This window comes from Hylobates moloch, unplaced genomic scaffold (genome assembly GCF_009828535.3).
Source record: "Hylobates moloch isolate HMO894 unplaced genomic scaffold, HMol_V3 SCAFFOLD_21, whole genome shotgun sequence".
NCBI classification, from domain to species: Eukaryota; Metazoa; Chordata; class Mammalia; order Primates; family Hylobatidae; genus Hylobates; species Hylobates moloch.
The window spans coordinates 32,058,364-32,072,121 of record NW_026652296.1 but is presented as its reverse complement, the minus strand read 5'-3'; the positions used below and the strand labels follow the sequence as shown (position 1 = coordinate 32,072,121).

The following is a 13,758-nucleotide window of genomic DNA, read 5'->3' as shown; positions in this document are numbered from 1 at the left end:
CAGGGTTTCACCGTGTTAGCCAGGATGGTCTCGATCTCCTGACCTTGTGATCTGCCCACCTCGGCTTCCCAAAGTTCTGGGATTACAGGCGTGAGCCACCGCGCCCAGCCACACCCGGCTAATTTTTGTATCTTTAGTAGAGGCAGGGTTTCCCCATGTTGTCCAGGCTGGTCTCAAACTCCTGACCTCAGGTGATCCACCTGTCTCAGCCTCCCAAAGTGCTGGGATTACAGGCATGAGCCACTGTGCCAGGACTTAAACTTATTTTCTAATTGTTTTCTGTTAGTATATAAAAATTGATTTTTGATTATTAAACTTGTGCCCTAGACACAGAGAGTAATTGGTAGAACCAGGATGAAAAATGAGCTCTCCCAGACCCCGAAGTCTTAATTCACAGAATTTTCACATCTATTCTGTTATACAAGTATATTATGTCTCTTTTAATAAAGTCACAAAAGAAGTCATTTTACTTCTCACATGTTCAAAGTGTTTCAAAGATATTGATCTTCTTGTCCCTCTCTCACAGTCCTGGAGGAAAAGTCAAAGCCCCCAATCACCCCTACCCTGGCTTTGGATGGAAGTGGCCATAAGCCCCCCATTGCTGTAAGAAGGAGAAGGAAAGGAGACAGAGTCAGCTCCCTGCTCCATGCACTGCAAAGCCCACCGGGTTCTAGGGCTGGGAAACCCACGCTGTGAGTTGCTGAGCTCAAGCCCTTTTCCTAGTGGGTGTCCCTGCCATCTGCAGGCATCAGTCAGTGGACAGCAGGAAGGAATTCAAGAGAGGAGAAGGACAAAGAAAAGAGAACCAAGCACAGTTGCAGTGTAAATGTGAGCTTTGCTAGGTCCTGGGGGAAAGAAAGCTTGACTGATCAGACAGGAGAAATATTGAGCCATAAAGAACTTGGAATAGGAGCTGGGTGCAGTGGCTGACACCTATAATCCCAGTGCCTTGGGAGGCCAAGGAGGGAGGATTGCTTGAGGCCAGGAATTTGAGACCAGCCTGGGCAACATAGTGAGAGACTTCATCTCTACAAAAAATAGAAAAATTTAACTGGGCATGGCAGTCCAGCCAGAGTGAGACCTTGTCTCCAAAAAAAAAAAAAAAAAAAAAAAATTTAATTAAAGAAAAAACAAAACAAAGAACTTGGAATGGTTTTTACAATCACGGGGGCAAAGTACAACGTACAGTGCTTCAGCATTACAGCTTTGGCCTTCATTCATTTGCTTCCCAGCTGGATGGTTATTTTACATGAGCTATAGTTCTGTAGACCTCCTCAAACCTCTCTTGTAGAGAAATTATTTGTGTGTGGATTGAAAGAAACATAGGGTTGATTTCATCTTTTTTTTTTTTTTTTTTTTAACATTATCCCATTCATTCATTCATTTTGAGCTAGAGTCTCACTCTGTCACTCAGGCTGGAATGCAGTGGTGCGATCTTGGCTTACTGCAACTTCTGTCTTTTGGATTCAAGAGATTCTCCTGCCTCAGCCTCCCGAGTAGCTGGCATTGGCAGGTGGATCGTTTGAGGTCAGGAGTTCAAGACCAGCCTGGCCAAAATGGTGAAACCCCATCTCTACTAAAAATACTTTTTATTTTTTAAATATACAAACCCAACTACTCAATTGTACATATGCTTCAGCTGCAACTTAGAACCCTAAAATAGCCCTTCGTTTATTATGCACCCTCAAAAGGGTTTTTCTGCTTTGTTGTACCTTTTTTTTTGGACATGTACACACAGGAAACTTTATGGCTCTTTTATTATCTCATGGAACTGTGTTTTGTTTTGTTTTGTTTTCAGAATGCCCCATGCCTGGTTTTATACCAGTCACATAAATAAACAACACCCAGTCTCACTGGAAAATGATGGAAACTTTGTCAGCAGCACTTCACATAAAAAAAATCTCTTGTTTAGAAAATAAATCGTGATTTTAAAGTAGAGACATGGGCTGGGCACGGTGGCTCATGCCTGTAATCCCAGCACTCTGGGAGGCCAAGGCGGGCAGATCACTTGAGGTCAGGAGTTTGAGACCGGCCTGGCCAATGTGGTGAAACCATGTCTCTAGTAAAAATACAAAAAAATTAGCCAGGCATGGTGGTGTGCACCTGTAATCCCAGCTACTCAAGAGGCTGAAGCAGGAGAATCACCTGAACCCAGGAGCCGGAGGTTGCAGTGAGTCGAGATTTTGCCACTACACTCCAGCCTGGGTGACAGAGCGACACTCTGTCTCAATAAATACATAAATAAATAAATAAGAAAGAAAGAAAGAAAGAAAGAAAGAAAGAAAGAAAGAAAGAAAGAAAGTAGAGGCAAGGTCTGTGAAGGAACCCTCTCAGTCGGAATCCTACACACGTGCAAAGGTTTGCCCACCTCAGCTCCTATGGGACTGATCTGCACAGACCATATTGCTAGCTTTCTGTCACCAAGCTTTCACTCTGTCTCCCTTTCTCTCTCTTTGTTATTTTCCAACTACCAAGTTTAAATTCTTTTTTTTTTTTTTTCATTTCACTAGCTTTCTGGGGAACGGGTGGTGTTTGGTTACATGAATAAGTTCTTCAGTGGTGATTTCTGAGATTTTGGCACAGCCATCAGGGTTGATTTCTTTATTCTCACACCCCCAAACCAGGGTTCTCAACTCTTTCTGAGTATTCTAATCACTTGGGGAGCTTTTGAAAAATCAATGTCAGGACCCTACTCCAGGCCAGTTATATCAGAGTCTCTGTTAGTGGATCCCAGGAGATCTTTTAAGCTCCTCGGGTGATTCTAGTATGCAGAAAAGGTTGAGAAATGCTTTCCCCAAATGAGTCCTTCCACTTATTCCAGCAGAAAGGTGTTTCATGTAGAAACAGGCAGCATCCAGGATACTCTGTCATATTAAGAAACAGACAGGCTGGGCGTGGTGGCTCATGTCTGTAATCCCAGCACTTTCGGAGGTGCAGGAGGGCAGATCACTTGAGGTCAGAAGTTTAAGACCAGCCTGGCCAACATGGTAAAACCCCATCTCTACTAAAAATAAAAATAAAAAAATTAGCTGGGCATAGTGGCAGGCACCTGTAGTCCCAGCTACTTGGGAGGCTGAGGCAGGAGGATCGCTTGGGCCCAGGAGGCAGAGGTTGTAGCGTGCTGAGAGCACACCACTGCACTCTAGCCTGGGCAATGGGAGAGAGACGCTGTCTAAAAAAAAAAAAAAGAAAGAAAAGAAAAGAAAAGAAACAGACAGTGGGTACCAGCCACGAACATTCTTACTTAAGGGCTTGAAAACTGGGCTCACATTTCTGGGAAGGCTCTTGCCACAAATTATTTGAGGACCTTATTTTCTATGTCCCAGCTAGGAGAAGTCTCTCAATGACCAGAGGGACCTAGAGTTCTTCTGGAAGTGGGAACTGCCCTGGGGTGACTACCTTGAAGCTGGTGGTGATGGAAGCATATTTGTTGTCAGCTGTCTCTGAATTCCCGATCAGGTAGTCCCAGCTGGTGAACATCTTGAAGCTGAATGTGAAGTTGTCACTCTCCCCTTCACCTGTGCTTCCCTGGGTATTGCTGGCCATCCTGTAGGGTACACAGCACTGTTGTGACGTCTGCCCTCTTTCTGCTGTGTCACCCGCAGGGAACACTGGCCTAGCCACTCTTGGACACAGGTAACAGATAAACAGGTAGCTGACATTCAGTGACAAAACAAGCCAGGCAGGGACTTGAGCCAAGACAGCTTTGAGGATAGCCAGGGCACCTTTCCCTCCAAATTCAGAGTCCCCTGCAAGCACACATGGTGTCAATTAGGTAATAAAAAGCCTGCAGGAGACAGGACACGTGACCATGTTTTCTTCCCTACACCCAATTTCCTGTGGCTTGACTCATCTGCAAATGCAGTTTGAGAACTCTATACGGGGAGTTTGTTCTCAAACAGGAACATCCCCTTCCAAGTCATCTATTTTCTTGGATAGAACACACATATACACACATATATATGTGTGTGTGTGTGTGTGTTCTATATATATATATATAGAAAATATACAGAAAAAATATATATTTTCTGATATAAAACGCAAAACACACTGAGGTGGCTGGTGCTACTTTGTTGTGCTACTTTTTTTTTTTTTTTGGTAACAGAGTCTCGCTCTGTCGTTCAGGCTGGAGTGCAGTGGCCTGATTTTGGCTCACTGCAGCCTCCACCTCCCAGGTTCAAGCAATTCTCCTATCTCAGCCTCCTCAGTAGCTGGGATTACAAACACCTGCCACGATGCCTGGCTAATTTTTTGTATTTTTGGTAGAGATGGAGTTTTGCCATGTTGGCCAGGCTGGTCGTGAACTTCTGACCTCAGGTGATCTGCCTGCCTCGGCCTCCCAAAGTGCTGGGATTACAGGTGTGAGCCACCACACCCAGCCCGGTACTACTTTTAATTGCAAAACCATCAATTACTTTTGCACCATCCTAATACAATCAGGTCATATATCCTTTTCTTAAGCAAGTTTGGCTGAAAGCACCTTGGACCTTCCTATTTCATCCTACCTGTCTTCAACCTGTGCTCCCTAGAGTTTGACCCTGTGGGAATCACAGAATTCCAAGCAGGGGTGCTATAAGATACTATGAGGTGTTCGTCATCTTCCCTAACATGTTGGCTTTCTGGATTTGCTGTTCCACTGGGCTTAGTTAGCTTTTTTGGTTTGTCACGAAAACTTTCCATATTTCTATACTTATCTGGGGTGAGAGCAGGGAAAAAGTAACAACATGAGGGCTAAGAATAAAAGCAAGCCCGTCTCCTTGTTCTTTTCCTTTTGCCTGATAGTGCTGTGCAGTCAGAGATCACCCAGTGGTCACTGTCGAGTGTGGGGCAGGGTCTTGGGAACAGCAGCATTTCCGCCTGAGACCATGTGATAGAAAACCAAGCCCTGCGTCCCCATTGCCCTTTCAGGAGCTGTACCCAGACTTCACTCTACCCAGTGCTCCACTCCTTTCCTGGAGACACAGCCACCCACACTATTCTGGGAGAAGTGACCCCTCATGTCTGTGCTGAAGGGAGAGTGGGCCCCGGGGAGATAGGTTTGTGTAGGAGACAGTGCCTTCCACCCCGCAACCCCCAGCCACAGCTGATTGGGTCCCCTGATTCTGAAGAAGGCAATCAATCCATGGGCTGGGCCAAGTTTTCAGAGAATATGAATTAAGAGTTACAGACATATTAAAAGGCCACTTCTGACCACAGAGACAAGTAGAGTTGGGGCCAGAGAGGCCACCAAGGTTAATCGCTGCCACATACATTTATTTAGTACAAGTTTATTTGGTTGTATCTTTCTATATGCCAGCCTTGGTTCTAACACACAAGCTAGAGTTTGGAGGAGCAGAAGAGTTTTTTGGAGGAAACTGAGCTCTGGAGAAAAGCAAAAACAGGCCTGACAAACCTCCAGGCCTACCTTACCAGGTACTATGCTCCCTCTCAAGAAGCCACACTGGCCTTTTGGCAGTTTGGGGAAAACACTAGGCTATTTGCTGCCTCAGGGCCTTTGCACGTGCTCTTCTTTTGTCTAAAATGCTGCTCCCCAGAATTTCAGCATGGCTGGCGTTCTCAGCCTCATCCAAAGGGGTTTCAATCCTATTTCCCAGCACATCCCACATGGCCTGGTTCATGTCTTTCATACCACAAATTATAATGTGCATATGCTTTCTGTATTCATTTCCTGTTTTCTCTCTGAATGCCCCACCAGAAGGGAGGTAGGCATAGAGTGGCCAGGGGAGTGAGCTGTGGCTGTGAAGTCAAAGCCTGCGGATGAGATGGTCATACTTACGATCGAATGACAATCATCAGGCTGTAGCCGAACACGCTGACCCCCACCATAAAGTAAGCCATAGGCAGCCGGTACCTCAGCCACCCGATGGTCCTCTGGTTGTTGTAGTAGCCATAGAAGAGTGCAGAGTACTTGATATAGCCCTGGGGGACAGCAAAGCCAAATGCTCTGGGTTGGTAAGCTCAGAGCTGGTGGTCACCAGACATGTCTATTCTACCAGGGATTTCTTTCTCAGAGTCTTAACCGAATCTAAGGGGCCGAAGGAAGAGTTCCAGATGTTCTTGTTCTTCCCTTCACCTCCTCCAGTGGCTCCAGAGCCCCTCCATGTCTCCCCTTCTTTCTCTTCTTCATTCCCTCTATTTCCTCATTACATAGAGTGCATGCAGACATGGGAGGGAGAAGAGAGTGTTGTTAACATTTGGGATAAAATTAGGGATAGGGGGTTGGGCACTGTGGCTCACGCCTGTAGTCCCAGCACTTTGGGAGGCTGAAGTGGGCAGATCACCTGAGGCCAGGAGTTCAAGACCAACCCGGCTAATGTAGTGAAACCTCGTCTCTACTAAAAATACAAAAATTTGCCAGGTGTAATAGCAGATGCCTGTAATCTCAGCTACTTGGGAGGCTGAGGCAGGAGAATTGCTTGAACCTGGGAGGTGGAGGTTGCAGTGAGCAGAGATCATGCCCCCACACTCCAGCCTGGGCAACAGAGGGAGACCCTGTCTCAAAAAAAAAAAAAAAAAAAAAGAATCCTTAGTAACAGTATAGTTGGGAACTCCTGTTCCAAATGACTTTCTGAAGGGTCTCCAATATGACTTTGAGAGTGAAGGATGGCAGCAGCAATGACTTGCTGTGGGCAGCACTACAGCCATGCCTCCCAGCCTTAGCAAGCCCTTGGAGTTGCAGACTAAGCCTCCAGAGGCATGGGGGTATGAAGCTCACAAAGGAGGGAAGAGTGCTGCAGGCAGAGGGCCATAAGCAAAGGCAGAGAGGCAATGACAGTGTGTGATGCACACAGGGACTTCCCCAAAGCTCGGTGGCATTGGGGCACTAAAGCGTGAGGTATTACATGGACATGGGACTGGAGAGGTAGGGAGCAGCCAGGTCATGAACAGTTCCTTTGTAAACACAATTAAGAACACTGGCTTTTATTCCACTGGGAATGAGAATCAATGAAAATTTGAGGTAGGGGAGTGACAGGGTCAGATCTGCATTTTATAAAGATCACTCCAGCAACAAAGGGAATGGAAATTTTAGGAGCCAAGCCAAGGCAGGGAGGAGAGGTAAATGATTCTGACAGTAGTCCCGGTAAAGGGAGGACATTATTCCAAGTGAAGGTAAAAGAGATGGAAAAAAGCATTTTGCCTAATGATGGGATCCTATTTGATTAAACCACTGGTTTTTCAATAATTAAGTCCATTGTTTCACACTTACATACGCAATCTTTAGGCCTTACAGTCACAAGTGGAAGTTCATTGGTACATTGGCAATAGCACCTTGAAATCTCGAAGCATGAAAAACTCCATGGCTTTTTCTTAGTCAGTCCAGATATTCACCGATTTTCTTCCTCCTCAGATGTTCATTGATTTCCATTCCCAAATGGAATAAAAGCCAAGGTTCTTAATTGGTGATATGGTTTGGCTCTGTGTCCCCAGCCAAATCTCATCTTGAATTGTAATCCCCAGGTGTTGAGGGAGGGACCTGGTGGGAGGTGAATGGATCATGGGGGTGGTTTCCCCCATGCTGTTCTCACGATAGGGAGGGAGTTCTGGTGAGATCTGGTTGTTCTGATAAGTTTCTGGCATTTCCCCTGTGCTCTCTCTCTTCTGCTGCCATGTAAGAAGTGCCTTGCTTCCCCTTTGCCTTTCACCGTAATTGCAAGTTTCTTGAGGCCTCCCCAGCTACGTGGAACTGTAACCAATTAAACCCCTTTATTTATAAATTACACAGTCTCAGGTAGTATTGTGAACATGAACTAATACAATTGGGTTTACAAAAGATTTAAGAAATATTTAGTAGGTAGGCTCAGATTTAGTGGTTGGTTGGATGGCAGTGGGGGGTGGTTGGTGAGGAAGAGGGAGAAGAGTGGGATGATTTTCAGGCTTCAGACATGGATGATTGGATGAATGGTGATTCCAATAAAGGAGTTGGGAAAAAGAGATGTGGGTTTTGGCTGGATAGGTGTTGCATTTGAAGAGCAAGTAGGACATTCAGTTGAAGATGCCATGTGAAACTTGGGGGAAGCCTGGAGTGGAGATAGATCTGGGGTCTTAATGTGGGAATGAGGAAAAAAAACCATACTGTGAGATCACCTTACAGAGACCTGGCAGACAGAGAGGTGCAGTGGCTGCATGGGGGGCCCACATCTGTCAGAGTGTGGCTGGAGAGAGCAGTGCATGAAGGAGACCCGGGAGGACTGTGCAGAGACATGGTTTGCAAGCTCATTTAGCTTAGTGCTGGGATCCTATTTTATTAAAGCAATGGTTTTTCAGAAATTAAATGCACTATTTCGTACTTATCCATGCAATCTTTAGGCTTTATAATCACAAATGGAAGTTCATTGGCATGTTGACAATAGTACCTCAAAATCCCAAAGGACAGAAAAATCCATGGCCTTTTCTTCCTCAGCCCGAGGCACTGTCTTTCTGGGAATACTCCCATAGGGCATGCCCATCAGTACCTTGTGCAGAAACACAATGACACAAGTATGAGTGGAGGAAATACGAACCCACAGAGACATTCATATACTGGGGTAAATGCTTTCCTTCTCAGAGCAGAATACACCTATTTTCTTCTTTCTTTATGTATTTATTAATTTAATTCATTTTTTATTTTTTGAGATGGAGTTTCACTCTTGTCACCCAGGCTGGAGTGCAATGGCACAGTCTCAGCTCACTGCAACCTCCGCCTCCCAGGTTCAAGTGATTCTCCTGCCTCAGTCTCCCGAGTAGCTGGGATTACAGGTGCCTGCCAACATGCCCGGCTAATTTTTGTATTTTTAGTAGAGACAGGGTTTCACCATGTTGGCCAGGCTGGTCTTGAACCCCTGACCTCAGGTGATCCAACCACTTTGGCCTCCCAGAGTGCCAGGATTACAGGCGTGAACCACTGAGCCTGGCCCTATTTTCTTCTTTAAATAACATTGATCGCTTTCCTGATTTTAAGAGTAACACACACTCATTGTAAAAAATGTGAAAAAGTACAGAAGAGCGTTTCTTTCTTTTCTTTTCTTTTCTCTCTTTTCTCTCTTTTTTGAGACAGGTTCTCACTTCATCACCTAGGCTGGAGTGCAGTGGCTCCATCTCGGCTCATTGCAACAACCTCTGCCTCCCTGGCTCAAGTGATCCTCCCACCTCAGCCTCCTGAGTAGCGGGAACTACGGGTGTGTACCCCCATGCCCAGCTAATTTTTTGTATTTTTAGTAGAGACAAGGTTTTGCCATGTTGCCAAGGCTGGTCTCAAACTCTTGGGCTCAAGTGATCCTACCACCTCGGCCTCCCAAAGTGCTGGGATTACAGGCATGAGCCACCACGCCCAGCCAGAAGAGCATTTTAAAAATTACCTGTCAGCGCCAAAACCCAAAGATAATGACTGTTAGATATTTATATATTTTCTTTCAGTTATTTCTGAGTTCTATATATATTTAGTCTAGTTATTTAGTCTAATATTATTTTGTGACCAATTTCCTACATCATAAGGTATTTCCCCAAATAAAATGACTTCAAAAATATCTAATAAAAATATGTACAAGAAACTTACTTAACAAATCCCCTATTGTTGGACATTAAAGTATTTCTAATTCTACACATGTATATAATTCTGTTATTAATACCCTTATACATATGCCCTTATTCATATCCTTAATTGTAAAAAAAATCAGAAATGGATTAGATTTATATATTGATTTAGGAAGGATTGACTTTTTAATGAGATTAAATTTTTCCTTCCAAGAATATATCCTTCCATTTATTGTCTTATTTTTGTCCAGTAATTCTTTATAGTGTTCCTCATAGAAATATTCTGATTTATTAAATGTATTACTATTTATTTTATAAATTTATTGCATTGTGTCAAAATTTTAAATTCTATTTTTAAGTGGACATTAAATATACAGAAAATCACTGCCATTTGTCTTTAAAATGACTCCAGTCATCTCAATATACTTGTTTATTAGATTCTAGTAGTTTTTCATACAATCATTGGAGTTTTTGGGGGCTTTACAATCATATCACCTGCAAACCAAAATAACTTTGTATTTTTTTGTACAAAGTGTATAAGATGTTAATTTTCCTGACATTGCATTAGGTGGTAGAAATTAATATTGAAAAGTAGTAGGGATAGGGATATATCATTTTTTTTTTATTTTTGTAATACAGGCTTTAGTATTTTTCACCATTCAGTATAAAATTACTTTGTTTCTTAATTTATAGGTTCTTCATTTTTAGGTAATTTCCTTTTATTTCTTTTTGTTTCTTTGTTTTAAATTTATTTTCTTATTGGGGAATATGTTATACATAAAATAGTATATGTATAACATATATGTATAGTTGATCATAATAAAAAGGAAACTAACTACTATATATCCACTAGCTAGCTTAAGAAACAGAAAATCTCCGGGCCTTTATAGTACCCTGGATAAGCCCCTCCTGAATTATATCCCTCTTGCATCCCAAGATGCAACCAAGATATAGTACATTTTATGATAACAATTCCCTTGTTTTTCCTTATATTTTACTCATTTATTGTTTAGTTTTGCCTGTTTAGTTTTGCTTTAGTTTTTCCTGTTAAATGGAATCATGCATAAGTATTCTCCTATGAATTTTTTTCATACAACATTACACTTTTGAGATTCATTGATATTGATGTGTAGCTACAGTTCTCTAATTTTCACTGTTACGTAATATTGCACTGTATGGACATACTATAATGTATTTACACAGTCTACTCTTCGTAGACATTTGGATTGTTTCCAGATTTTACTTTTAAAAACAATACTGCCGGCCATGTGCGGTGGCTCACGCCTGTAATCCCAGCACTTTGGGAAGCCAAGGTGGGCAGATCACATCAGAAGATCGAGACAATCCTGGCTAACACGGTGAAACCCTGTGTCTACTAAAAATACAAAAAATTAGCCAGGCATGGTGGCGGGCGCCTGTAGTCCCAGCTACTTGGGAGGCTGAGGCAGGAGAATGGCGTGAACCTGGGAGGCGGAGCTTGCAGTGAGCCGAGATTGAGCCACTGCACTCCAGCCTGGGACAGAGAGGGAAACTCTGTCTCAAAAACAAATTAACAAACAAACAAACATACTGCCAGTAAAAGCAGGGGAAGTTGCTTTGGACAAGCTCTTTCACTGAGAACAACTAGACAAGTGGACAATCATGACTTGTGCTGCCAAGATCCAGGAGATAAAGAAATTCTGAAGAAGTGATTGTGCATTGCTGTTCCCCATGAGTTATTTGCTGATTTCAATCACAGCAGCTAAAAAATAAAGAAAGTATGCAGCAACTTTGGAATAGTCAAAGGGCTGAAGCATGAAATGAAAGTGAAATTTAAGGACAAATAGGTTTGGGAGGTTGAGGCAGGTGGATCACTTGAGCTCAGGAGATCAAGACCAGCCTGGGCAACATGGCAAAACCGCATCTACACACACACACACACACACACACACACACACACACACACACACAAGGCAAATAGGAAGATATCTGGAAAAAGCCCAAGCTTTTAGTTGAGGCCTGGGAAGATTTTACTCAGAAAGTAAAATTAAACAAAAATATAGACAATCTTGCTTAGTTCTCCCACCAGAGGAATAAGTAAATCTCAATAATTGCTCACAAACAATGCCTAGCACTCAGTCAAAAATAACTAGTTATAAGAGAAGACAAGACTTGACTAAAAACTAAAAGAAAAATTAAACAACAAAAACATATTCACAGGAAGTCTAGATAAGGGAGTCGTCAGTCATGAGCTTTAAAATAAGTTTGATTAATATGCTTAAGGAATTAAGGGACAAGATGAATCATTTTGGTAGAAAACTGGAAACTATAAAAACAATCAAGTGGAAGTTATAGAACTGAAACATGTGATCATTGAAATTAAAAGCCCAATGGACAGATTTAAGAACATATAGATCAGAAAAGAGAATGGCTAAATTTTAATGCGGGGTTAAAAAAGTCCAGACTTAAATAGATAGAGAAAAAGATGGAAAATACTGAAAAGAGCATAAGGCATACATGGAAATACAGAGACAAGGCTCACTGAGACAAGACACACACACACGCACAGACACACACACACACACAAATGCACATGCAAAGGCACACACATATATGTAGTCCCAGAAGGAGAGAGAAGATGGAGTGGCATAGAAACAGTATTTAAAGGGATTATGGCAGAGAATTTTCCCAATGTGACAAAAGACAATTTAAGATTTAGTAAGTGCTACAGATCCAAAGCTGGATATCTACTGCTTTGGATTTCTATTGCTGTGTAACAAATTGCCACAAAGATGACCTAAAGCAACACCCATTTATTAGCTCACAGTTCTATAGGTCAACAGTCTAGCATGGTGTGGCTGGATTCTCTGCTCAGGGTCTCACCAGACTGAAATCAAAGAGTCAGCAGGGGCTAAGGGTCTCATCTGGGGTCTGGAGTCCTCTTCCAAGCTCACTTATTGTTGGCAGAATTCATTTCCTTGTTCTTGTAGGACTGAGGTCCCTGTTTCCTTGCTGGGTGGCAGATGGTGGCCATGCTCAGCCTCTTGAGGGCTCCCACATTCCCCATTACATGGTTCCCTCCATCTTTAAGCCAGCAGTGGTGTGTTCAATCCTTCTCATGTTTTGAATATCTGTGACTTCTTCTGCAACCAGCCAGAGAAAACTCTTGGCTTTTAAAGAGCTCATGTGATTAAATTAGGCTCACTCAAATAACCTTGGAGTGATAGTTCATTCCTAGGTTCTGTCCATACTCAAAGGGGAGGGGATTATATAAGATTGAGGGTCATTTAGGGTCATTCTTAGAATTCTGCCTACCCCATATACAAAAAGCAACAAATCAACAATGACAACAAAAACTTCACTTAGGGAATTGGGGAGATTGGCAAATGTTGGTCAAAGGATACAAAATTTCAGTTAGATAGGAAGTATAAATTCAAGAGATCTATTGTACAACATGGTGACTATAGTTAATAATAATGTATTGTATACTGGAAAATTGCTATGAGAGTAGATTTTAAGTGTTCTCACCAAAAATAAATAATAAGTATAGGTATATGAGGTGATGCATATGTTAATTATCTTGATTTAACCATTCCACAATATATACACACTCCAAGACAGCATTTTGTACAACATAAATATATGCAATTTATATTTGTCAATTAAAAGAAGTAAATTTAAAAAAATTCACCTAAACCTACCACAGGAAAATTTACACAAATTCTTCAAGAGAATAATAAAAAAAGAAACATTCCCAAATCACTTTATGAGGTCTAATATTGATCCCCAAATATAAGAACATTATAAGAAGGATATTTACAGTCCAGTATCTCAAAAATAGATGCAAAAATTCTAGATAAAATATTCACAAATCAAAATCAGATGATATATGTAAAAAAATACATAATAACCTAGTTGGGTTTATTCCAAGAATGCAATCTGGTTTAACACTTGAAAATAAATCAGTATAATTCACCACATAACAATCTTAAATTTGTATGGACCCAATAACATGTCATTAACATATATAAAATAAAAATAATAATTACAATGAGAAGAAGACAAAGGCAGGAGATTTAATTGATCTCAGCAATTGATCATGCTACTCTAAAATTAGTAAGATTATAGATAACTTGTAGAATACAAGTAATATTTTGAACCATGCAAAAAATATAAAAATTTAGGAAAATTAACCATATTCTAAGCAAATAAAGCAAGTCCCAGGTGATGAAAAAGTATCAGTTTCATACAAAACATACACTATGATCA

The 13,758-nt window shown here is 41.9% G+C and overlaps 1 protein-coding gene across 1 annotated transcript in view; it reads right to left on the bottom strand.

Moving 5' to 3' along the window:
* The window catches only part of TMC2 (transmembrane channel like 2), a 110,041-nt gene that overhangs the window by 41,504 nt on the left and 54,779 nt on the right, over nt 1-13,758 (bottom strand). Inside the window, exons 8-10 of the mRNA XM_032142766.2 lie at nt 8,355-8,453; nt 5,777-5,919; nt 3,400-3,547 (exon numbers count right to left, since the gene is read on the bottom strand). Of these exons, the coding sequence (XP_031998657.1) occupies nt 3,400-3,547; nt 5,777-5,919; nt 8,355-8,453 (390 nt within the window). The remainder of the gene's footprint in view (nt 1-3,399; nt 3,548-5,776; nt 5,920-8,354; nt 8,454-13,758) is intronic.